Raw genomic sequence first — 24,639 nt, 5'->3', positions numbered from 1 at the left:
TAATTCCTTTCGTCGTGGCCGTAAAACTATCGCCATGATGGTATTATGCGCTACCTAAGTATAATTATATCAAGCGGATATTTAGCGGTACATAGCTACGTATCAGCAGCAGTAAATTCATGTTCAATGAAAAAGTCCACGTATGTCGCAGACGTATGTCTACCTCTCGCCTGTGCCAGCTCCGCACTGAACGTCGAAATCACTTTTGCCGCCGCCACATACTCCACCCTAGCCAGCAGCGCCACGTAGGAAAGAGGCCCAATGTCGGTCCTTTCCGGTTACTCTCTCACCCATAACGTGCCCTTTCCCTTCCCGAACGATTCACGCGCAGCCGGTAGCGGGTTCGCTTCGGGCGCGCGGACGATTCTTCAGACCGCCTAGCCTCAATAAGAGTTGGCTAAAAGTTTCACGAGGAACGATTTTCCGCATCCTGGTAGTGTGAAGGTTACGTATGATGACTTTTCAACATCGTCACGAAATTGTCAGACTATTGACCGCTTTTGATTAAAGCTTTTAGAACGAAATCTGTGATGACTGCGATTTAGTCAAATGTAACGGATTTTACGCTGGAGCACGAAAGCATCTACATTCTCGTCTGCCGACGCAAAAACTAACCCGCAGCACGTTATAGCTTAGTCGTGTCTAAACTCATTGAGCTGTTGTGCGATTCGGCGTGATAATGCAGAATCAACTTTAGTTACGTTCAATTTTACGTTAAAAAATGTATTATGTACGGTCTAAGTTGTGATTTCATTAACCGTCGCACCAGGTCGCCACGGACAAGGTTTTCTTAACATTTACGGGGCTGTTTTTTGTTTCGATACTTGTAAAGCTGGTGATATCAACGTCTGTAAAACTGCTGTGCCATAGTGCTTCATAACTCCTAATTATAGTGTCGTCTGGCGGAATTTTGTAACTATAGGCGATATGTAAAATGTGCGAACGACCTTGGATTACGCAAATTTACTGTACTGTGTTTCGTTGTATAGTGCAATGACATCATTGTTTGAGTACGGTGGAAGTACCCGAGAAATCGGCGTACTTCATCCACTGACCACTCAGGGGTGTTATGTAACGATAGTAGACTGCGCGCTCGACGGTACAGAATAAAGCCGTTTACCATCATCTCCGGTGCGATATGCAGTTCTCCAAAGGCAGACAGGTGCCGATCTCTCGGGCACGTATGCCGACGTTCCGACTGGGTAGAAAAACCATAAGGAGTGCTTCATCGTCAACAACAACAGCAGTATCGTCGACGTTCTCACACATCATCGCTCGGCTCATTACCGTTATGATTTTATTCGTCCTAGTTTTTCGAGGTCCACAAAGCACAGCCTACGCGTGGGCCCTCGACGACGATGAACTCACTGGTATGTATTCCAACAAAATTTCGTTTGTACTCTATCAGTGTACAATTCATCGGCTACACGGCTACAGCGCAGTGTCGACGATGGATAAGTCAATTTTATTAAGCCATTCAATACGGAACGTGGCGTAGTGGGAAACTTTTCAGAGTTTTTTTAGAGACCTAGTTCTTGTTGTTGTAGTCCTAGTCGAAGTATGAACCATTATTATTTATGACCTTCCGCCAGTTAAACGGTGACTTATCTATTTTGGTGCTGTAGAAATTTAAACTTAGCAAGATTTTGAAAGAAAAATCATTTGTAGAAGCAATGTCTGGCGAGTATGGTGGAAGACAGAGAACCTCCAGCTTGAACGCTTGGATTTTTTTCATCGAAATCATTACGATGTGAGGTTTACCACGCAGACTTTTTTTTTTCGTTATCTACTCTAATTGCTGACACTGCATTTCAGCCGTGGTCGAGCGGACCAGAATCACATTTGCATTAGACTACCAAATAGACTGCATGAGCTATTGCAGTTGTTTATTTGCTATGAAGTGACGCCCTGGCCGTCTGCGATTATCACGATTCACCTTATTAATTTCACTGAAACAGGTAACAGTTACATATACCAGAGCTGAGGGCGTTTTGAGATGAACCGGCTTCCACCACAACCCTTACTTCCTCGTTTTTCATCCTCGTAGGGCGATACCCGCTTTCGAGTTCAAAATTTCTTTCACGGAATTTTTAGAGACAACAGCCTACGCTGTTGTTAGTGTGAGAACTCTTGGTGAATGCAAGGTTTATATGACAAGCTGTCTTTGCCATTCTATTGAATACAAAAAAGTGTCGCGAAGTGTGGCACCGTAACGAATGAGATTAAAGCCTTCGGTACGAGACGAACGCGTCTCATACTGAAGGCTTTGATAAGGAACAGACGATACACTAACAGGACTCAGGACAGCGTAAGCGTCCTTCTCAGCGTAACGGTGTGTAACGATTCATTCAACGATGGATAGATCAACTTTAACTGAACGGGCATTAGGGAAAGATTGTTATCATTATTATAAATATTGAACAATAACTTGCCGATTAAGCCAATATTTAAGCGTTTGACATCAACAAGCAAATATTCAAATATGTTAAATGTTCAAAGGTATTGTACCCTGGTATAGGAAAAGCGTAGGTTCAAGTTTTCCCATTGTTTTTTGCACGGCTTCTGCTATAGAATTCGGTTTCCTTGTTGAATCTTTGTTAGAAAGCAGACTTACCAAAACGACACTGGATACATCTCTATCTTCGTAGGCCTTTCACGTATCAAGTTCTAAACGTAGTCGTTTTGTAAACATAAATTGAACAAGTTGATAAAAGGGTACTTCGTACGGAATATTTTGCACGGTGTGAGTTCGTAAACGCTCAAGGCTCCTGACTTCTGTTCAATAGCTAAACGAAATTTTGGTTTCTCCCTCGACGATTGCCTTCTTTAAAGTTTGAGTCATGTCTTTTCCTAAGTGAAAACGTACCCAATGTTCATGTCATCCTACATAAATGCTGACTGAAATTTGTTGAAAAGTATTTTAATGTGGTTCAGGTATTGGGATAGAAAAGTGTTGCTAGTATTGGCTTTCGCTGGTTTTCTGATCAAGAATTACATCGAAAACTCGACAAAACGCAGTGAATTTGTAACTTTACTAGCTGAAAGATCTGAATCCTTTTTCTGTAAGATTGTCAGCTTCCATAGATGCAGCTGAAGAAGAAAACATCGCTGGTCAGCATTGTCGCCCAATTCGAAGAACTTTATTGGAGGGTAATAAACTTCTCAAACTATGCTATGAAACGAACATTGAAGGATTATTTAATCCTTCAATATTCGTTTTACAATGTTACCTTCATGAACATATGTCATATAGGAGAAAGCATCAATACCAAGTAGCTAGAAATTAGAGTCCTGACTAGGTTGCAATATAACTAGAAGCTTTGCCGTTTAATGGTTCTTTATCGAGAGATCAATTCTCCACTTATGATTTCTTCTGCGGTATTTTATCTGCGATTTATGTCCGCACTCTATGATCACTGAAAGCTGTTATTCTTTGAATAAAGATTACTCATTTGAGTTCAATTTATTATAAAATATTATCCAACAGGTAGTGCGTGGTCTAAATATCCACCAGGGTACTTTAGAGGTTAAATATGACTGTCACAAACACTCGTTCCCTTGTGGCGTCCAGGTGCGTCTTCTCGCCATCATCAGATCCATTGTGCTATAGCTGTCAAAGTTGACTTTTAACTGTGGTTCTTTCTTACCAGGAGGGATGACAAAACTTTTTCGAAGATATCTTATAATTTTGAATGAACTTGAAATTTTTGTTCGGACATTTTGTCAAATGAAATTTGTCAAATCATTTTTATCGCCTCTTCAGGGCAAACTTGATACTAGTAAAAGTGGCACTATTTAAAAGATACGGGTAACAGTATTCTAGTATCTCAAAAATGATCTTCTGAAGAGAGGCTATCGATTCTACACTTTCACGAATCCATTCATATTATTGGAACATCTCAGGTGGCAAGAACTTAACCAAAAAGGGCAATCTCTTCCGGTTTTATGATTACCTAGGTATAAGCATATTTTAAAACCATTTGACTCAATATATTATATTTACGCGGAGCCACTAGGGACAATGGCCAAAGTAAAATTTTCTTAAGGATGCTGCCGGACTGAATTAAGGATCATATAGTTCGCAGGTCATCGTTAGCCTTGACAATGAACGACCAGCTATTAATGTTCCCAGTTTTCTACTTTTGTTAAAAGCAAAAAATCGCTGGTAGCTATATAGAAAGAAGAGCTTTCGATCGGAGGATTTCTCTATTAAACGCACCTGAAAAATTACATGATATACAAAAAAAGTGCCAGGATATATTGACAATATTATTGAGATGCTCATTTACGCTTCGTGTGAGCTACATTCGTGGGACATCGCTAAGCCAATACTGTTAAAATTGTTCAATCTATTTTTGCTCTACTTTGGCTTGTTAAGTTAGGCTTAATATGTGCTCCCGGTAGCTGACACAGTCAACAACAGATTTTTAATCAACTGAGCAAAAATCGTTAGTGGGAAAGCGCTCTCCTCCACCCAAAGCAATTATTCAGCTGGGTCGTACGGACGTATAGAACCAACTGATCGGGCTTTCGATGGACAACAGCTAAATGATTTAATACGAGTGAGTAAAATTATAGTTCCAAGACACTGCAAAGCATTACAGAGCTTATTGAAAAACAACCTGCCTACGTCTCTGAGTTTGGTTGAAACGAAATAGCGAAATTGGAGAAATTTAAACCCTATTATGCTAAGAAAAGCTTTAGCTCGAAACTTCTCAAGAAGTTGTCCGTCAATTGTTACATGGTTGCGTAAAAGTCAATTATGAATAGTGCTAAGAATCTTCGACAATTATTGACTTCACTGAGAGAAGTGGAACGCTATAATTAGGTCTGTTTTGGCTCTTAAACCTGCAGTGGCCTGAATAGAAGAAGAAGTCAATGTTTAGCATGCAATAAAATTGGTGCAATCGATGGTGGGCACTCAATCCGAGCACGCAGTGCTTAGGCACTGATGCGGGCAGTAAATACTGGTGTGTACTGTCCAATGCTGCGACATATTTGAATTTACAAAGTAACAAAAGACAGGTAATCGATTGCATCTGACTGCCTATATGACAAATTAGACGGACATAGCTAAGTCATCTTTAAAGATGATCTTTTCCTACCTGCGATTTAGAATCTGGCTCACTAGCGTGCAAAACATAATTGTACAATTAGTGTACAATTATTTTATCCACACAAGTCATGTATGGCTTATGTATCGCTCCCGTAACAGCTGGAACCTCTAACGGTCCAAGCCACCATGCATATATAGGTTTCTGAATATATAGACTTTATCCGTTATGGTGACGAAGTTGACTATAACGCACACGCTTAACGCGACTCATTTTAACTTCTACTCGTAAGTTCGGCTAGCTTCTTTCGATGTCTCTAGGTTAAAGGGTGTTAGATAAAATTTCGAATAAAAATGTCAAGCATAGGCACATTCGCTGCACGGTAAGGCAATACGCACTTGTAAGTTTAGAAGTAATTTAGGAATTTTACGTGTTACCAAAACGAGGTACTAGAAAAAACGATACCACGAGTAACTAAGACACAATCCCTAATTCGCCCATACTATCCGAATTGTTTAAGTTACCATTGATAATTGAGTACATGCGAAAATTTACCAAAAGGCCTAGAACAAAAATTAAATTAGCCAACAGGCGTCAAAATGGTAGCGGTGATATTCTTTGTATTTGGTTTGACTAGACACAAAAATGAACCTTGACTTGATTTGTAAAAAAAAAACGGCTTCAATGTACAGGGGTAACTTAAACTGTGCAATCGATCGTGACTTTATTTAACAATCTATTTCTGAGCGTAAAAGTCTTCTCTTTGCGAATGCTGCATAAAATGCAAGAAAAAGTTAAACTCTATAGAACACTGCTCGACAAAACGTTGCAGATGCTGTCCTAAAGGTTAGGTTCATATTAGTAAATCTGAATTTTCCTTCTGTGTAGACTAGTTAGTTAACTTAGACCGTTAAGGTTGTCTGACGCTTGTTGATGTGGTAAATGAGACTCAGAAAAGTTGTGCGCTTGATTAAAATTGATTCTGAAGTGAAATCTTACGTTTATCGACAGTGTATCGTATGCGTTCGAAATGGAGAGAGCCTTCGGTTTGATTGGAGGTACTTATAGTGCTAGTTAGGTTTGAAGCTTATTGTATTCCGTAAAATGTATCTCCTCGACGCTTGCGGATGTTTATAAAGCAAGCTTAACAACAATTTGAAATCTGCAGTTGTCTAAATCTCAAATGAGTGACACGTTCCACAAATTGTTGTCACAGACATGCTGGTAGATGTCTTAGCAATCTATTGAATAAAAGTCGATAAACGATATTATATATAGGAAAGGGGATTTATTATACATAAAATTCAAAGTTCTTTTTTTTGCTTTTAAGAGGTCAAAAATTCTATAAGTTCGGGCCGGTTAAAATTGTTTGAAGTTCAACTCTGCTCTGCTCCGTCATAGAGCTATGTATTGTACAAAGACGTCAGTATCGTTGAGCAAAAATAAATATGGCGTCCTTCTCGTCTTCCTCGAGTTCTATTGATTTTGTTCCATATAGTTGGGCGTAATTAGAAGGGCAGATCTAAAACCATATACCACACTATGTAATTCCAAGATTCAACAAGATTCGCGCAGACAAGTGTTCAGCTTGAAATGGAAAATTCGTGCCGTTAGTAATATTTACTGCTGCGATAATAATCAAAGAGCAACAAACCTGGAGTGTTAAGACAACCTTTAAGGTTCATAGAAATCTATCAGTCGACAGCCGGCATGATACTGCTTTCAACAATTTGAATTCTATCAACATGACAATGTCGATACCCTTCTACAAATAGTATCTGCTTGCCTATTGGGCGTAACATAGAGCTGGCAAAAACACACCTGGATACATGTAAGAGGGCTACATGTAATAGTGTAAGTTATATTAAAAGCGTATTCTATCCACTCAGTCACTGAATAAATGGTAGCTTTTCAATAACTAAGTGTTCGCCCTTTTTACTACAGTAGGGTCTGCTACCGCATTGTATTGTAACTTCATAAACCTGTCAGCATATGGGTCCAACTAGAGCAAGGCCTAGCAAGCGGAAAATGATTACGATATTTATCGCTTCTCCTTTTCCTTGAATTTTTACCGGAAGACCGAAGTGTCTTTGCCTGACCCCACCGTCACGTAAATCAAATTGATGATTTTGAAGGAATTTCGATGGTTGCGCTCCGGCCACTGTTTTCTGTGCATTGTTAATGTTGTTTAATTAAGACTTGAAATTTTATGAATCTGAAGGACACGAAGACGATAACAGTTAAACATAGTTGACATTATCTTCGTAACTCCCAACTATAGATTTGGGATACATTTTTCAAAATGGACAGTCCGTGTCGTAATGAGTCGATCGAAGAAAGTATTGACGGTTAGTTAAAATGGTTATATATGTAGCATTTGGTTGCCTTTCAGAGTCGCAATATATTGTAGCTATTCTACTTCGCTAAACGGCTGTTTGTTCTAAGTTCATTTTTCGAGGCTTTTTGAGGCGTAGTTCACGATGACTTTAGGCCCACTTCTTATATCATAAGAGTGAGTCCTAAAATTACTCTGTAATAGCGCGAAATTTCAAAGCTTTCCCATAAACTACTATCTTAAGTAATTTAAAGTCTTGGGTTCCTCTCCAACGAGAAAATCTTTATCGCCGACGCGGAGGGCGGTCAAAAAACAAGGACCTCTATTGGCCGACACTTACTTTGAGGGTGCGCTCATTTCGACTTGAGGGAAATCTGCTATGTGCAGTTACGTCCTAAAAACATGAATTAGTTAGACCAGCTATATCTTGCCACACCTCGCCCATGAAATCGGAACTGTTAGAAAAGATATAGTGGGCCATTATATAAAGTCTAGCAAAATTTCAGATGGATATTCCAAAGCACCATCTTTCTCTCTATGAAACACAAATTGAACCAAAAAAAAAACTTAAAGAGTCTGGAAATATTATTACCGCATCACTCTCGATTGCTATTAAGCAGAGAAGTGCAATAACATTATAATAATAATTAGATAAGTGCGAGATTTCCCCAGAAAAAAAATCGGCCTTGAACTGTCATGGCGTGTATGCGTTATATTTGTATCTCTAGGAGGTAGGCGTTCAAATATATTTTAATAGTTAGGGTGTGAAGAGAAGATTCTACCTTGGAGTAGTACTAATACATACTCATATCGTATATGGGTTTTAGCGCAACGACGTTCGGGTACTAAAAAATTGTATGCTGGACACTTAATTAATTTGCATCCCATGTTTTATGCACCATAGAATTATTTATTTACATTTAATACAAGTAATGGGAAAAAATGGAAAATGTTTAAGCTTTCGAAATTGCCGTAAGTTTTCGTGCTGTAGAAGAGTGCCGGGTAGTAACAGTATCTGTGCAAGTAGCTATTCCTGTGAAGATCTTTGCCAGTCGTTGCGTCGTTTTTCAAAGAATCAAAGAAGAAGAAAAAAGCATAAAAAACCTGCATAGATCTGAAACTCAAGATGACAGGGTGAAACAGTTTCGCATCCACTGAAACACATCGAAAAGGCTAGTTGGGCGTTGGTAACGGTGAGCTATGTGGAAGCGAAATAAATACATATTTATATATATATTTATCACTGTCATATCAGCATCGGTTGATGCCGAAAACACTTCAGCTGCGTCAGTTAGCGACGAAAAATCGCTTAAAGATGCGTACGTGAATTTACGTCCTATTGTTACTGTAACAATGATTAAGTGATGTAAATTTTCTTGCACCTGTTAAGTGTTAGTACCACTCAGATATAATAATAGTTATATACCTGCGAAAGGGTATTTCACTTGCATAGGACAAGGTCGGCTATAAAAGATTCTACGAATACAGACCCGTGAAGAAAAGGAAAAGATAGGGCCCGTTTTCTGTTCCTCTTCAATAAATATCTAATAATTATTCTATTTGCCCCTTGACTGGCCATTCCGTGACCCAACGGATCAAGTCATTAGGACTAATGGGAAACGGTAACGTTTTATTTGATCTCATATGGCCACACTCATGAGTTTTATGCGTGTGCGCTATTTAGATCTATTCTACTTATTAATTAAGCAACTCTGGCAGTATAGAGGGCATCTCATGCCTATCTATGCATGTGTGTCGACCGCTCATCGCGATGGCTCAGGGCAACACCGAAGGAATCCGCTGTTCGATTTTAATCAAGGGGCAAAGATAACACGGAAGTCTTATCTTCATCTCACGCACGCCAGTAGCGATGTAAGGTGCAACTGAGGTACGCAAACACATATTTAGCAAACACATACGCACTACGCGGTTCGAGTCGATATTGTTACGCATGGCGGAACAACACCAGAGCGACAGCCCCTACACCATCTGCCACTACTGCCATTAAGCTACTTCGCGACTCATTATCTTATCTGTTTTACTATGTTCTAGTATAGGAGATGGCATGATGTTCATAAGGGACATACGTGCCGCTATCCGAGATAGACGATAATGAATATTATCTCATGCCATCTCTCGCCATCATCGCAAACCATTTTCTGAGACCACCCATTGTGCGTTGGACGTACAGCAATCGATATAATTGGAAGGGATCAATGAAAAGGAAAGGCAGACAGGGCCATTGGCCAAAAGCATAAGTAACTAAGCGCTGGAAATGTTATTATGGAAAAGATATTATGTGCACGTATTTTGCATGCTGGTCGTACTAACCGTTAGCGTTTATCCTAAAAGGATGTACGGGTTATCTATTAGATAGACGATATCTAGACGGGCAATTTTCAAGTAGACGGACGTAATAATCCGTCCCTATTGGACTTAGGAACATCTGCGGTGTTCTAGGTTTGAAAGCAGGCACAAGCATACTTAGGTTCGTGCTGGGAGCCAGCCGTCTGCAGTGATATTCAACGACGACACCGAACGTAAAGGTTGAAACGTTTATAAGGAAAGGAGTATTGTTTGCGCCTTAAATTTGAGCCCTATTTACTGCCATAACCAGTGGAACTCTTATTAGATTTTTCCGCATGAGCAACTTCAGTAGGGGCCACTTCAAAGATATAATATTCATGCTCAAAAGAGCGATGCATTTAAGTTGTGTTTCCGTTTTGAATCTATCTGTCTCCCATCAGCCGACATAGACAGTCTCAATTCCCTCGTAGCAACCTAACTAGACTAACCGGAATTATGCTCAGTAACCTAAACAGGTTAAAGATTTTTAGTACGCATCTACTAAAGTGGCTAGAGGGTACAATATAGTAAAAACAAAAGTAAAGGAAGTGAAGTGAAAACTTTTGAAGAAACTTTTGGCCCACGGTGGTACCTGATCAGACAGTCACGCTTAATTTGAATCCTGTAAGCGTACGTGGCGCACTCTTAGTAGTGAATATAATCTCATAGTGAATATAATGGATTTCGAAATATGATTTCAAGTTGTCGGGCTGCAGGTGGGCAATACGAGAATTTTCGACTTCTTTTATGCACGACTGGTCATGGAGTTTCATGTGAGTGCTAAAAAGCTCCAGCCCCTAACTCATATGGTCACTAGCTCAAGATTATATGTTTTCAGTCCAGGAAATGTTCGTGCACTTTTCCTTCGCCAACGCTACATTTTAAGCAAACAAGCGGCATTTGAGGCGTTTTACATAATTTTTATATGTTCGAAGTCGTTATCGTCATAAATAAGTAACAGTGCTCAACCACAAGGTACTAAAGTATAACTGAGTAAAGAGGGACTCTTTATACCACGAACGAACTATCCTCTGGTACACATACAGAATCGCGTGACATCTAGATACCTAAGCGGTTTGAAAGCCTGAAATACGTTTTTATTACCATCGTTCACCACCTAAAGATTTCTCAACGTCACTACCTAACGACATGTTCACTCTAGAAGTAACTAGCATTGTGTAAGAAATTCATCCTATGCAAACAAGTGAGCTTAGGACGATAAAGATATTAAAAGTGATATCACTGCAGTAGTCATTACAAATAAAATGAAAAAACATATTAATCACTTATAATTGATAAAAACTAATCCGATTGATTTATTGTTATGCCCCGACAATAATATTGGATTTGAAGTTTGTATCAGTGATACAGTGTATCGCATTGGTCAATCGCATTAATATACACGTGACCCGACCCACGTATTTCAGCACCATGGTCAATCGTGTGTCCTGTCTACGCTTCCGCGGACTTGCACTGCTCGTAGATACATGCTTTCATATACGTCGGGTAATATTTAGCACGAAATGGAATTCTGTACTCAAATGAAGGAATACGCAAAAGCCATGAGACTGTCCAAAAGCGCTCAATCAAACCTTAGAGCCACGTGGCCGCATCACAAAGCAACGTTTACAATCGTCTGATCGTAGTTGCAGGGATAATAGCTTGCGTGAGCGAAAAAAACTCAATTATTGGAGCCTCATCGAAAATGCTGTTTGATGATGTTCTATACGGAATTGCGTTTCTGCCTTGGCAGAGCTTTAAACCATCTTAGATATTATTATTATTATTTTTAGTCTATTTATAGGTATCTTTATATTATAGAGTAGGAAAGACTGTAGAGCGACCGGATTTGCAGGGTCGAATATTATAGCATTTCAGTTCTATCATGTAAATAGAGATTGCCGGTAGTGGTAGTGGTAAGGCAAATTAAAACTAGTAAGAATCCTGCCACAGCAAAATATAATATAGGCGTTCCAAGTGTATTACTTTTCGTTCATAGGTAGATAAGAAGTGGCTGCTTTGGCCGTGCTACTGTTGTTATGGGACACGGGTTAGATAGCGGCATACATTTTAGATTTAATTTAGAAAAACTTCGAGAAAAAAAAGCTAAGCAATTCGTCCGAGCTTGCCCTTTTCCCAACCGTGTTATTCCAATGATTGGTCAGCGTGGTCGATTAATCTATGCTATATTCTCTGTCATAGGAACTTCCGGCCTACTTGATCGGCGATTCAAATCAAATTCTGTCGAGAATCAATCTTCTCTGAACGGTCACGTTCTCAGAGGTTTCAAGCTTGCGTTGCATTGTCTTCGTCGAATGCGGCCGTACTACTTGCCGGGGACTCTTCTTAACTACACTGATACCATACAGCCATTCTAGAGTAAAACGCCTTTATTAAGCCTTAATTATTTACTAGCAGTATGCATGTTTGGTGTGCGGTCTGCTTTGCTGATTAGGAGAAGTATATACATGAACCTATACGTGCATGGACTGGTAGCTTTAAAATGTGTGCAATAATATATGTTTAAGCTTCTACCTTTCCGTATGCTTCATCTATCATAAATACTACCTACGCAAGCGATACGCTCATTCATCGTTGATATTAGTTTCGAATTTTGGGCGTATATTTGACGTATGATGTCCAGTTATTAGATTTCCTCAATAATGTAATACGCCCTGTCACAATTTAATAAAATTGCATAGTACACAAGATATGATAGGATCAGCTCTGGTAACTAAAGATAGCTTTTGTATCGTCCTCACTAGCTAAAGTCAAAGTGCATCGCTCTTCCGATGCCATTAGAATCATGCATTACATATGCGTGGTCGTGACTCCATTCTATTCCTTTAGTAATGATACATCGACCGTATCTTGAATATGAGTAAAACGGAGCTAACCGTACGAAATATTGAATGCGAACTTTCTATAGTGTTAAACAAGGACCATAATCTCATACAAAATATGGTATGCGATATTCTAATGTTCCTTTTCCATATCGTGTTTATAAATTTGAACTTTATTCTGAGCCTTCCGCACCGAGCTCACGTCGTAGAGTGTAGAGCTTTTTACTGCATGATCGAGGTCAGCTCCATAAAGCCTGTGATTGCTTTCATTTAGACAAACGTTCCAGCATTTTTCCTTTGGCTTTTTTTTCGGCCGACCATTGCAGTTGCTTGAGCTTTACTTTCCGCCGTCACAGCAACAGCCGCGATAAGCCAGTGTCTGCATAGAAAATTTCGTCTCTCTCTCTCTCTCTCTCTCTCGCTATATATATATCCTTTCGATTCGTTCTGCCCCTCTTTGTCTCTTTCCATCTCTGTTGTTTGTTTGTTGGAACCTGAAAATGTAACAATTCTTTCGTCTTTTTTTTAGAAGGAAAATGGAGAAGAGAGTACTTTCCATGCACGTCCATTTTAGACAGAATCGATATCTCCATATACGTCCAGATACTATAGGATAAAACATCTTTTCTTGCATGCCAGGCTTACATTGTTGCTACGCTTTGGAAAATCCACTGACGGTTCAATTCGACCGAGTGCATCTATTTGGGTACCGTTAGCTACTAGTGTTAAACCAGGTTGTTCGGGGAAAAGGCAGTACATAGCTTCATAGTTTACGTTATACTGACGCAAAACCATCGGTATACCTATTTCCCCTGCAAGAGATGCGTGAAGGGCGTTTAGAGCTAGAAAAAGAACTAGCTGACAGGATGGCTGATTATAAAAAAAACGATGACAAAAGGGGGAAAGAGTAAACATAACGCCAGAACGAGGTTTCTGTTTTCTGTTTGGACGTCCAGTAGAAAAAAACTGAGCTTGCCTGAAAGGTGTTTTTGTTAATAAATTGCGACTATATTGAAAGCTCCTCACAGTCACTAGCCCGTGCCTACCCGTTATTTATACTACGAAACTCAAATTGATACAACGACGGAAAGGTGAAGCGATTCGGATATATTTACAACAAGCAACAAAAAAACATTATAGAAATAATCGATATTTGTAAGTAGAAACGGGTGTTTTTTTTTCGTGTTCAAATAACAAAGGTGACGAAAAGCAGGGTTGTCTTGTTTTTCGTCAAAAATTTGTGGACGAATTGATTGAGTTTAGAAGTCTTCCACAACAAAAACGTGACCCTTGTAGTACAGATACAGCGTAACGTAAACAATATATACACATATGTCTCTATTTTTCCCACTGTTTCCTCAGCAGTACCTTCAGGACCTGTAAGGAAAAGTTTTATTGAGATTAGCTTCGCTTTGCCGAACAGACATGTAGCGCAGCAAAGTAGCTTCAAAGACACCAAAAAGTGTAATGTGTAGTAAAATTTTAGCCTATTGAAACAACGGCGGTTTATAAATTACTTAACCGTCAGTAAGGGACTCGCGCCTTTGTCGCTGAGGTCAGGGCAGTTTTATTGTTTCCGTGTGTGAACCTCATCAGATTTATGACTCTTATGTACATCTAACGTAATCTCGTCATTGTCAAACCATGGACAAAGATCAGATAGAAAAGAGCCAGTTTTAGAATGTACAGCGGTAGCAAACGTGTAAGCATGAGCATCAGAAAGCCTACAAGCAGAAAAAATGATCTGAAGGCAAATGACTGACTGACCGAGAAATGAACGACCTACGTATCTACCGACCTACGTTGACAGACCTCTTCCTTGACATCATGGCGCTCATTCTAGAACAGCCTCCGGCGGCTGCAATGGCATCGGGCACTAAGCAACTGCCCTCCGAACACTGTATGTCTTTTCCAGAATCTTAATTTTAAAATTCAGCTGCTGTTACTCTTTTCCTGCTACAGCTATTATGGACCATTTATTGCCCTTCCTCTCTGCGCCAACTCCATCTATATGGTCTCATATCAACCACTGGTAAGTAACCGCTATCACTACCATCGACGAGTCAGTTGATAGACCTGTCTCTTTGTCAGCGTTCTTGGATCACGAGACTTGCGTGCTAGTATAGCAGATAGAAAAACTGAGAAGTGTTGGTCGTCGCCCCTTCGGGGCCTGTGCTCGCATAGAGCATCAGTGATGAAAGGAGCCAGCCTAAAATGTGTCACGATAATAGAAACTGGCAAACGGATTTGATTGTATCTCAGTATACAAATTACAACTGCTAGCGTCACTGGCCCTAATTCTGCTTCTACTATGAGCACTGGAACGATTAAACCCGGCGCTATCTGTCACCAGATGGCCTCGGGCGCAACCGCCGAACAACCGAAGGAAAACTGTGCATCGAAAAGAACACATAAACAGATCCAACGGAAAGGGCAAAACATTGACGTCCAACCCAGTAACTACGGGAAAGCAATATAGGAATTCAGGAAAGTAGGCAAATGAACGATAGGCGATAAATGGCAGTCCTATAAACAGTCATCACCGATTCTGCAGACGCCTTTAGCCAACGCTCGACCACAACTACCTCTACAGAAACAATTGTTGCACAATCGTATGATCATGTTGCTTCGAACGAGGAGGGCTTATCTACAAGCAGAGTGATGGAGAAAGGAGCCCTGCGAAAGGAAATGATCAGCTGATGAATAGACGCGGCAACAACTGCAATAAAGGCGGCGACGACGACGACGACGATAACTGCTGATGCTGCTTGAAGTGACTGGCACAACTTTGTCACCTTTGAATGGATCAAAGAACAGTCGTAGATGATCACACTTGGAAGAGCGTTGCTGATAAACCAAACCAGAGGGTCTTGTCTGAAAAAACATCATCATGCTGCTCACGTTATGGCAACGTTCCAAGTTCGCAGCGGTATCGGTTTTATCGTCAGCCTATGTTGTCTATGTAATACGTTATATGCGGTGCCAAAAGTAGCAATAGTATTCTCTGTCACGCCTCAGGTCTTTTCAAGATGGAGCGTCTTATTTTTAGCCCACACAGGCACTCATACATGCACATAAGTATGCATGCATCAGAGACGTGTACAGTGTCGTACAATGGAAACACGAAAAAGAACGATACTTTTTCCCGATTCATCTTTCCTTCGAGTAAACTCACAGGGCTTTCCCTGCTTTCTGTGATCGTTTTGTGCATGGAGTTCGAGTAAGTTTAAAATTATGTTGAATTCTCAGTTTAGCAACGACTACTATTAGCAAGGGAGAAGTGCCTTTGTTGTTTGTTCCATAGTTACTGCAGATCGGCAGCCTATAAGCACTTTAAGCATCGTCAGCTGGTGAAGTTGCAACAGATGTGAAAGCGTTACCACAGTCATCTAAAAGCTAATGGCCAAAGCAGCCAGTAACGTCGAAACGAAACACGCTTCGATGAGCTACAGGATTTAGGTTTGCAAAGCTGTGGGACTGGCGACAAGCAGACAGAAGCGAAGGATGCCGGCACAGCTGAAAGGCTTGAGCCTTGAAGGCAAGTAACGAATCTTCTTGCTTTTCTTTGTTTTCTTTTTTTTTCTCTGTCGGCCAAAGCAGCTGCGTCTTCATGACAGGCACGCCGAAATTCTACCAGCGCGGCCCAGTCAGCGACTGCGTCACGTGCAGTAGGTGATAGATTACTCATGGCGACTGCAACAGCGGTGGCGGTGGCAGCCAGCACAGACTAGGTTTATTTACTATCACATCGCATAGTCGATGATGTTTGTTTTCTTCAATTTCAACGGTGTGTGATCGTATGTAATGTGTCAGTTGGAACTTCGACGCTGATGGCGCTGCAGGCGGCTACCGTGGCGCTAGTAATGCCGTTCACAGCCAATCGGGATTCGAAGCACTTGCTGCGCGAAACGTATGCCGCTGAAAGTTTGTAAAGAGCAGGTAGTTGGATATGTGAGAAATCGAACCAACGAATGAAACGAGTATGTCAAAAAAAACACTATCAAAAAGAAGATAATATCGAGCATACACTTACCAATGTGCATTGGCTGTCATGTCTGGTAATAATAACATGTCTAATAGGCAACCCCTACTTTTTTCTAATCTGAAATCAGAAGGAAAACGAAAAAAAGAAAGAAATATTCCGTAAGCGTAATAACTAGAATATAATAAGTGCAGGTATAGCGACTTTCATGTTGTCGCGTTGTCATGGGCATAGTAACAGCAAAAATAGATGCAATGATAGAAGTTCATGTTTCCAAGATTACTTCATCGCTACATAGAACAGAAGTTATAGGAAAATTAATTGTGGAAAACAAAGTCTAAATCACTGCCCAAACGAAACGAAATTCGCTGTTAAACATGTTAAAGGTGGCAATGCGAGTTCAATTTTTAATAATTATATATTATTAAACATTACAAAAGGATTTTTTCAAATGCCTTACAGTGTTTCGTAAATTTACCCAATATATTCTATTATACTTTAACTAGTCGTACATATAATTGCTTCGTACTCTAAACTGATCCAAATTATTGATAATTATTGAGGATGTATTTCTCAAATCGAACAGATCGATCCCCCTGGCACAGGTCAAAAAGGAAATCGCCAAATAGCACTTTGTTGGCTTTCTGTTTCCGACGAAGTCACTAGATTTTACCAATCAAAAATTAAAAGACAATAGAGTTTAATTTCGGTGCAAGCTAATCAAGTGTGTGCCTTCAATTAAGTACAATAATTCATGGGGCACGTGACGAAATACTGATCAACGATTGTCTAAATTGAATGAATTCACTCGTATAGCTTATATTTAGTTGGCTATAACAAGCTGTCGTAGCTTTCCACAGTGTTAGCCTGTGATATCAATGTGCCAATGTCGCACTTTTTTTAGACGCTTTCTCTGCCCTTCATGCTTCACTCCCTGAACCTTTACTATGTCAAGAACGTCAGCAATATGAGAGGCTGATTGCCAGCGAGAGTGTCCGGACGCCAGTGATAGCCTTCGCCGGTCAGTAAAAAATGGTGCTATGCCCAGTTTATTTCACCAGCTACTGGAAGGACACAATATGTCAAGCACGTATATCTGCCATTGAAAGAGGGTCCCCCAAGTGTGATGTATGGCAAACGGTCCAGACTATATAGACGGCAAGGTCACTTGCGGATACAGTTGTAGTGTCGTGCCTGAGCCTCCGTCCTTCTACGTCAGGTAGGTGTACCTTGAAACATTTAGGCCAATAAACAGTACAAGGTTTTTCATATGAGCTACAGAATTGTACCACTATCTCGTCACAGTGATATTGAGTAGATATAGTATTGATTAGTCACCGACTCATCAGAATCACTCGTTTACAACACTAAAACAATACGTATACATGTTCGAATCCTTAGGTAGGTTGACACGCGCGTCGTCGCAAGCATTCTCTAGAACAAGGCGCACACTATGGGCTGAAATGATCATTTGCCTGATCTCCAATGACGCGTGGAGCAGAAGGATCGAACATTCGAGGACAGCGACATCGCCTCGATGAGATGTACGGACGCTATACGTAGGGGCACTACTCGATTTCGTTCCGTTCGATTGGCGGCTGTTTACTAGATAGCGGAGCATTACTGGGACAATCTGCTATTTTATGTCTTAGTTCTTCCTTCGCATCGTTGCAAATGTAGAACCGTTAAAGGCCGCCAGTGATTGTTGGCCGTGTATGTAGAATGTAATATGTCACGTAAACTAGACAGCCGTCAAGATGGCTTGTCAAATGGAACGTAGCTATCCGACGCGTTCGACTGTGTTACTACTAATGGTATGAACACTGGAAAACAACTGTTCCTTGTGCACTGCTCCAATCTCAGTAGACATAATGCACATGCTACAGTTGCTTGTGTTCATAGATAAAACAAACGTTAAACAACGTTCGATGTAGAGATGCGACATCGTATCTGCTAGGGTATTTCTTTGGCCAATGCCTTCTGCGCAAATCTGTTCGTTGCACATGAGAAATATGAAAAATTCATGTAATCTTATCGTTCGTCTTTCATATCTTAACATTGCGGATGGCTAGTATATGTCAGTTACAGCTTCCCCTTAGATATACAGATAAATATATTAAGTTGTTCTGAAAATAAGGACGGTGTGCCTCTTCTCTGCGCTTTTGTTTGTTCATAGAAGTAATTATTTATGTTGGCGGGACCAGATCCGACCGCTGGGCTGCGGTTCTGTATTGCACTGGGACGTGATCAATCGTTCCTTTCTGGTGGCATATACAAAGAATTGAACCCATCGCGGTAAGAAACCAGGTTTCAATCGGTTGTCATAGTTGGCGTTGCACATTTAACATCAAGGTGATCCATTTGAATAGTTTAGTCTGTCCTCGTAATCGTTGTGTCGTAATGAGCCACTTCAATATGCGGATATGTACTGGATTCAAGGAGTACTACAAGGATTTCATCTCGCCGAAAGTGAAAAGGCCTGCGATACAGGAACTCATTGATTTATGTGCCTCTGAGCAATAGATATAAGTTTTTAACAATAACAGCAGTGTTTCCGTGTAATAATTCAGTAGTAGCTTGTCTGGGAATCATAAGAATACGGGTAATCCAGAAATAAGACAGACACTCGTTTAAAGTAATGCTTCTTACTCGGCAATAGATTCGAAGCATTTAGTGATAGTATACTGATCTTAAAATTTGTGATATTTTATAAGTTAATTTTGTAAACTGATGCGTACACGACGCTGACATAGAAGTACGATATTGATCGGCGCTAGTTTAGACGGCGGAAGGACAAGATTAGAGATCTTCCTCTGTCACGTGATGTTGTCAGCACAAAAACAAAAGCCTGCGCAGAAACTTTACAGTATTTTCAGCAACATGCGATACTAGTAGCATACGTTTTCAATTGAATATCGGTAACCAAACTCACTTGAATCCCAATGAAAGCAAACTGCTACCTTCATTCGACTGGTGGAACCATTGATGTTCCGGTTGCCTATACGGTAAAAAATCTTCGACTAAACAGTCCTAGTAGGTGTAATACTGGTCGTAGTAGTGCTACTGGCAGCGGCAATAAGACGGAGCTCGAGCGTTCTCCAAAGGAACGTCAACTTTAATGAACGTGTTCGCCACGTGCGATAATTGACGTATGTTCATACTGTAAAAAACACTGACTGGTGCGCGCGTGGGTACAGGATGAAAGGCGGGATGCGGACTCCGATATTCTTGGAATAACTCGATAGGTGCAGCTTAGCTTGACGTCCCCAGCTCACATATAAAGTGTCAACAGTAACATTAGCAGTACGTGTTACGCCTCGACAGTGGCCCGCTTACCTAAGCAGACGCTTTGCGGTGCCATGGAAACACAAAATGGCGACATACAAAGCCGATTACTTCTTGCAAATTACGGCTAGCGTCGATCTGATAGGCTATCACTATCAATACGGTCGCACATACGCAGATACAGAAGCGGGTGCAGCTGGAACTCGTTGTTCATCCTGCGACGAATACTCGTGGCCAGTCGACAGACGGATCGATGCCTCTGCAACAAACCGAAGTAATAAGTAACTATTTATGTCCGCAAGATTCAGCTGAGACCAAGCGGCCACTACAGCTGTTACCGTGACGATTAAGCGAACTAGGCCAGCTATCGGGAATCATTTCTGTTCAATTCAACTGACTTTTTTCATATATTTCTTCGTATAATTTTAGTCGACCAGATACTTCACCGGCTTTTGGGGTAGACTGAAAAGCTGCCGGTACGTGAATGAAGTGAAACACGGCGCTTCTTTTTTTTTATGAGTTTTCGTATTAACGGTGTTCAATGATAGGGCAGTCAGGAGTTAAGGTTTAGTATTTAGGATTTGTAATAAGACTTCATGTGGATGCGGGTGAAAACAAAGAGAGACTAGTAGCAAAAATGTAGTGCCTACAATGCTTATACTCACTTTGACACTCGTGTGGTGTACAGTTGTTCAGTGATTCGGATAATAGTAAAATACATTGAGAGACAAACTATTTATTAAATACAGCATCTGTTATAGTCACGGGCAACCATATAAATGTTCGACCTTTATTGAAATATACACGTCGCCTTCGTATTTTCGATCTTCTGTGTTATGAGTTTGACACCCGGTATCGCCACTAGACTCCCAGCACGAAATGAAATGTGTCTATACCCGGTCCGAACCTAAACTACAATGGGTCCACCGAGCTACCACGGAGAGGCCATCCGATGGTCTATTATTCATAAAACGTCAGGTCCATTAACTGCAAAAAAGTCCATTTACTACTAAATGCAGTAAAAAAGTGAATTTTAATTGAATCCCTGATAGATAGTCTTGCTATCATAGTAAAAACATCGCGCACCTACACAGTGTTATACATTGCGAGAGCTAAAAGATTCGGCAGCTTTGCAGCCATAGATATCACATACGGAGACGGCGAATTAATTCGAATAATGACCCGATGATCTATGTTTTGTTTGGTGAAATCTAACGATTACGAGCATAGTGCTTTTAATCACAGGGGGCGCTGCTATGCAAAATATCCATAACACTAGATATATATTGCAAATAATAGTGAGTGAAAATGCTCTACTGTGCCATTCATTCATAATAACGCGGTGTCCGTTTGAAAAATGAATAGTAGGGAGTGGGCATTTACTTAAAGAGTGTAGCGTAAGAATTTAACGCGTACCTAATTTACAAATTTGAGCCGCATGACTACATATTTATGATGAATGCTGCCATGATTCTGGCAGGTAAGACATCGCCATTACTTAAAACAGGCCTATGGAAACAAATCAAAATGATCATTCTCTGTCTGCTAAATCGATATATACCTAGTGCAATTAATGATAGCAAAGGCAAATATTGAACGCATCGTTACTAGAACTATAGCTTTGTCGTATTCAGCTACTTCCTTTTAACAGATATGCCTCGTTGCCTGTATGACATTTTCGGTAATCCAAGAAGAAATTCAATTCTTTAGCGTTTGTTCGAGCAACGTTAATAATGAAACTTATATACCCTGTACTCTTTCAAACATTGCGGTAAGCTTGTGTATGAACAATCCGTAAACCGTAAGAGTCCTGTAGCAGGAAGCTGAAATGAAGGTTTTTCAGGATGTTTGTATTAATTAGTGCATCCTTCTAGATATATGCTGTTTAACTAGTTAGCCGAATTACATAGAGTTCTGCGAAACCCATTTCTATGCAATTTTTCAGAACGTTAGACGATATCGCAACTGAAACCATGGAAAATCCATCAAATATCAAATTTTGTTTAACATTCATTTAATCTTAGCTTATTGAAATCTAGCATGTCACTGACGTCGACGAATCACGTGCAGTTAGAATGAGCTTTGAGATTCTGAGATAACATCAACTCATTGAGCTGTCAGCGTACATTGTCGGCATCCTAGAATTTTGCATGATATAGCTTATGCGGAACGGAAACTCTTCGGAGTTAAATGCTGGCTCGTTATCGGGCCGGAAATCTCCGAAATGCAAGGCTTTCAAACGGCCGAAATATCCTGATACTAAAATGAAGGAGCAACAATCTCACTGTTGAAGCTTATGTAGACGTATATTGGCAGTAGGTATTGCCCGTTCAAAAACGGCCGTTATTTTCCGTGACAAAAAAGACAGATTTATCAAAAATTAGTTCCAAACCCAACAAAAAGCTGTTCTAATTAATTTAATCCGAGTTTCTCTTCTTCGAAGATTTTTCGGTCTATCTTGTAAAAGTCTTTTGCGGAAATAGCATGAGCCGTCGCTATGGGCAGGTGAGAGGTTCGCGTGTTTTGTTTTGTTTCTTATCTTAGTGAAGGTTCGTCGTTTTAATATGATTCGTCAAATATTTACAAAGTATCTTCTAGGACGCGTTCGAAGTAATTGGAAGTTTCAAAATAATGGGTGCATGTATTTGTTGAAACGTGACTATAACCTGTACCTTTTAAGCGTGTTTTTAGGAAGAAATGCTGTGCGGAACGTTTAGTGTATAGCCTGCTTTAGTATATTTTATCCATTCAGTACTGTTCATATCACTCTGGACAAGTGGATGGTGTATATCTATTGGCGTAGGAGGTAGTGACGGTGGCGGTAACATATAATGCTACACCCCATTTACGAATTACCTCAATTGTTCAATTGGACAGGGCAGACTGTTAAGCGACGAGACATTCTCATGATGACCAGCCCGTGTCTTATCTCCCGTGTTACCGAACAAACGTTCATTGCATTGTTTCGTTGTCCTTCGTAGTTAGCTGCTACTAACAGCTAAACACAGAGCTTTTGTGGGATCACGATCATCACCACCACCCATGTCTCAACGAGGTTATTTACCGACTGTCGTACATGCTTAAGGGCAACTGAACGCTTCAGGGTCGTTGCCCGCTAATCAAGCGACTCAGTCAGACGACTGACTAACTTTGATCTTGAGGAAAGAACATAACTGGGCTAGCATGAAGGCATAAATGGACGAATGATTTTTATTAAACATCCAGTGATGGGGGTAGTAGAAGTACTGCACCCTTGCAAACTCATTTGGTCCCTTTGTCACCTACACCTGACTTCTTTGTGGCTGGGAGAAGAAATGGCGCTTTAAGGGTACGCTATTTGCCGTTTGTCTTTCTGGTTCCGACACTACGTCGCTTTTAGTCTTAAGTTGGTGGGAGCTGGCCTGATCTTTACTAAGACTTTTTTGCATTCTAGCCGTTACTTTAAATGAAATCCTTGCAAAGACAAAAGCCATTAATAACTAGCTGGGATTAGAAATAAATATCCAGCGCAGCCATTGGGAGGTGATTATTTGTACTATATATACTGCAGTTTTAGATGGCTCTACACATCTTCGGCAACAGACTTCTAATATTAATAAGTTTCTATTTTTAGCCTAGCTCTCTGGCAATAATTGATTGCCACTCATGCGAGGCACAGTCAAAAGTGATCGCCCCCATACCACTTCTTCAGATTCTATTTTTAAAAATTTCCTTACCCAGGCGCTTCGTTTGCAAGGTTAGAAAGGAACTGTGCCTGGGGTTCTCCTTGGCGTTGGGTGCTTCATTTTTGGTCAAAGTGGAATAAAAGTTGAATGGAACAGAACGGACAGTTACATCTTTAAGGATCCCCAAGTGCTTCTGGGAATTCAATGCCGACGCTGAAGAAAGCCTCACGATGCCCTGAGTATGGCCGCTCGCTATTTCCCTTGCATCGCCTATTTTACGACCTAGATTTTTCAAAGAAAGCAGCTACGGTTTCCCGATTTAAACGTAAGACATTGAGGCTTGCAAGTTTTACTTTCCTGGGTAAACTTAATTTCCAGCAGAGATCAAACCAGAAACGGCTATTACAACACTGTAATGAAGCTATAACAGCGAATTCAATAAACTGACTTCATTTACAAAATAGGAAAAAAAAACAATTTTGGGACATCTCAATGGCCACACTTACCAGTGACGTTATAGAAGTAGCGTCGGCTTGAAGTACCCTGGACACTTGGGAGTACAGCCACTAGAGGCTTTTTTGACAAGGGAAAGCTTTACCAGGTCAAACGGCCTAAGGAGGTAAATGGCTGTAGTCACTATCACGTCCTGAAAAAAAAGAAAACTGACTTTCTTCTTTTAGCTAGAAGCTCTAAAAAATTCTACCGCTACTGGACCTTCGATTTTTCATTTTTTAGTATATTCGAAGTATCGCTATCGCCCAACCTTGTTTTACAACCGAGCAGCTTCCCGTCGCTTCGTAAGAGCGAAGAAAAAGGAAATACCTTATTTTACTTTTTATTGAAACCAGGCACCTTCAGTGAACTCGTGTTAATAGGCTTGATGTACAGCGTCACCTGGATTTCATGCGTTGCCTTTATTTCTTGCATGGTCACTGGATAGATTTCTTTATTTTTTTATTTATTCTAAAGAACATGAGAATTTTGCTAGAGTAGCGTATTCTCTTACATTTAGCTAGACACTTCACAGGATAAGCACCCGCTTATGTGCGTGCGTTTATGCAATGTTTTTGCGGCATCACGAAGTGGTAACTTAATGATACGGCTAATTCACTAAAATTAAGGCGTTTCA

The 24,639-nt window shown here is 40.4% G+C and overlaps 2 protein-coding genes across 21 annotated transcripts in view; one reads left to right on the top strand and one right to left on the bottom strand.

The window, feature by feature from the left end:
* Positions 1–344: 344 nt before the first annotated feature.
* LOC111243887 (uncharacterized) overlaps positions 345–24,639 on the top strand; it is a 66,685-nt gene continuing 42,390 nt past the window's right edge. For 6 of the 8 annotated variants that reach the window (XR_015320058.1, XR_015320059.1, XM_022790159.2 and 3 more), the window contains exon 1: positions 345–1,370. Coding sequence is in view for 6 of the 8 variants with exons in the window: in XM_022790159.2 (XP_022645894.1) it covers positions 1,139–1,370 (232 nt within the window). In the remaining 2 variants the exon portion in view is untranslated. Of the gene's footprint in view, positions 1,371–15,974; positions 16,117–21,018; positions 21,326–24,639 lie in introns of those variants that run through there. The other 2 variants (XM_086978775.1, XM_086978776.1) reach the window with 2 other exon arrangements.
* LOC111243888 (uncharacterized) lies at positions 12,108–20,950 on the bottom strand. Of its 13 annotated transcripts, XR_015320067.1 has the most exons (5): positions 20,936–20,950; positions 20,511–20,832; positions 19,897–20,104; positions 16,612–16,680; positions 13,665–16,496 (listed from the first exon to the last, which is right to left on the bottom strand). XR_015320067.1 is itself a non-coding variant. In XM_086978777.1 (3 exons), exons 1-3 carry the CDS (start codon positions 18,179–18,181, stop codon positions 16,436–16,438), a joined length of 366 nt encoding a protein of 121 aa, XP_086834903.1. In that variant the 5' UTR covers positions 18,182–18,560; the 3' UTR covers positions 13,665–16,435. The 13 variants fall into 13 exon arrangements, 1 of the variants encoding a protein (XP_086834903.1); XR_015320062.1 differs by lacking the exons at positions 19,897–20,104; positions 20,511–20,832; positions 20,936–20,950 and adding exons at positions 12,108–13,072; positions 17,946–18,560 and having other exon boundaries at positions 14,377–16,496; XR_015320065.1 differs by lacking the exons at positions 19,897–20,104; positions 20,511–20,832; positions 20,936–20,950 and adding exons at positions 12,108–13,072; positions 17,946–18,560 and having other exon boundaries at positions 15,959–16,496.

The sequence above is a fragment of the Varroa destructor genome, unplaced genomic scaffold (assembly GCF_002443255.2).
Source record: "Varroa destructor unplaced genomic scaffold, Vdes_3.0 BEIS01000002.1, whole genome shotgun sequence".
Classification (NCBI taxonomy): Eukaryota; Metazoa; Arthropoda; class Arachnida; order Mesostigmata; family Varroidae; genus Varroa; species Varroa destructor.
The sequence above is the reverse complement of the archived record's forward strand: the minus strand, read 5'-3'. Positions and strand labels throughout refer to the sequence as shown.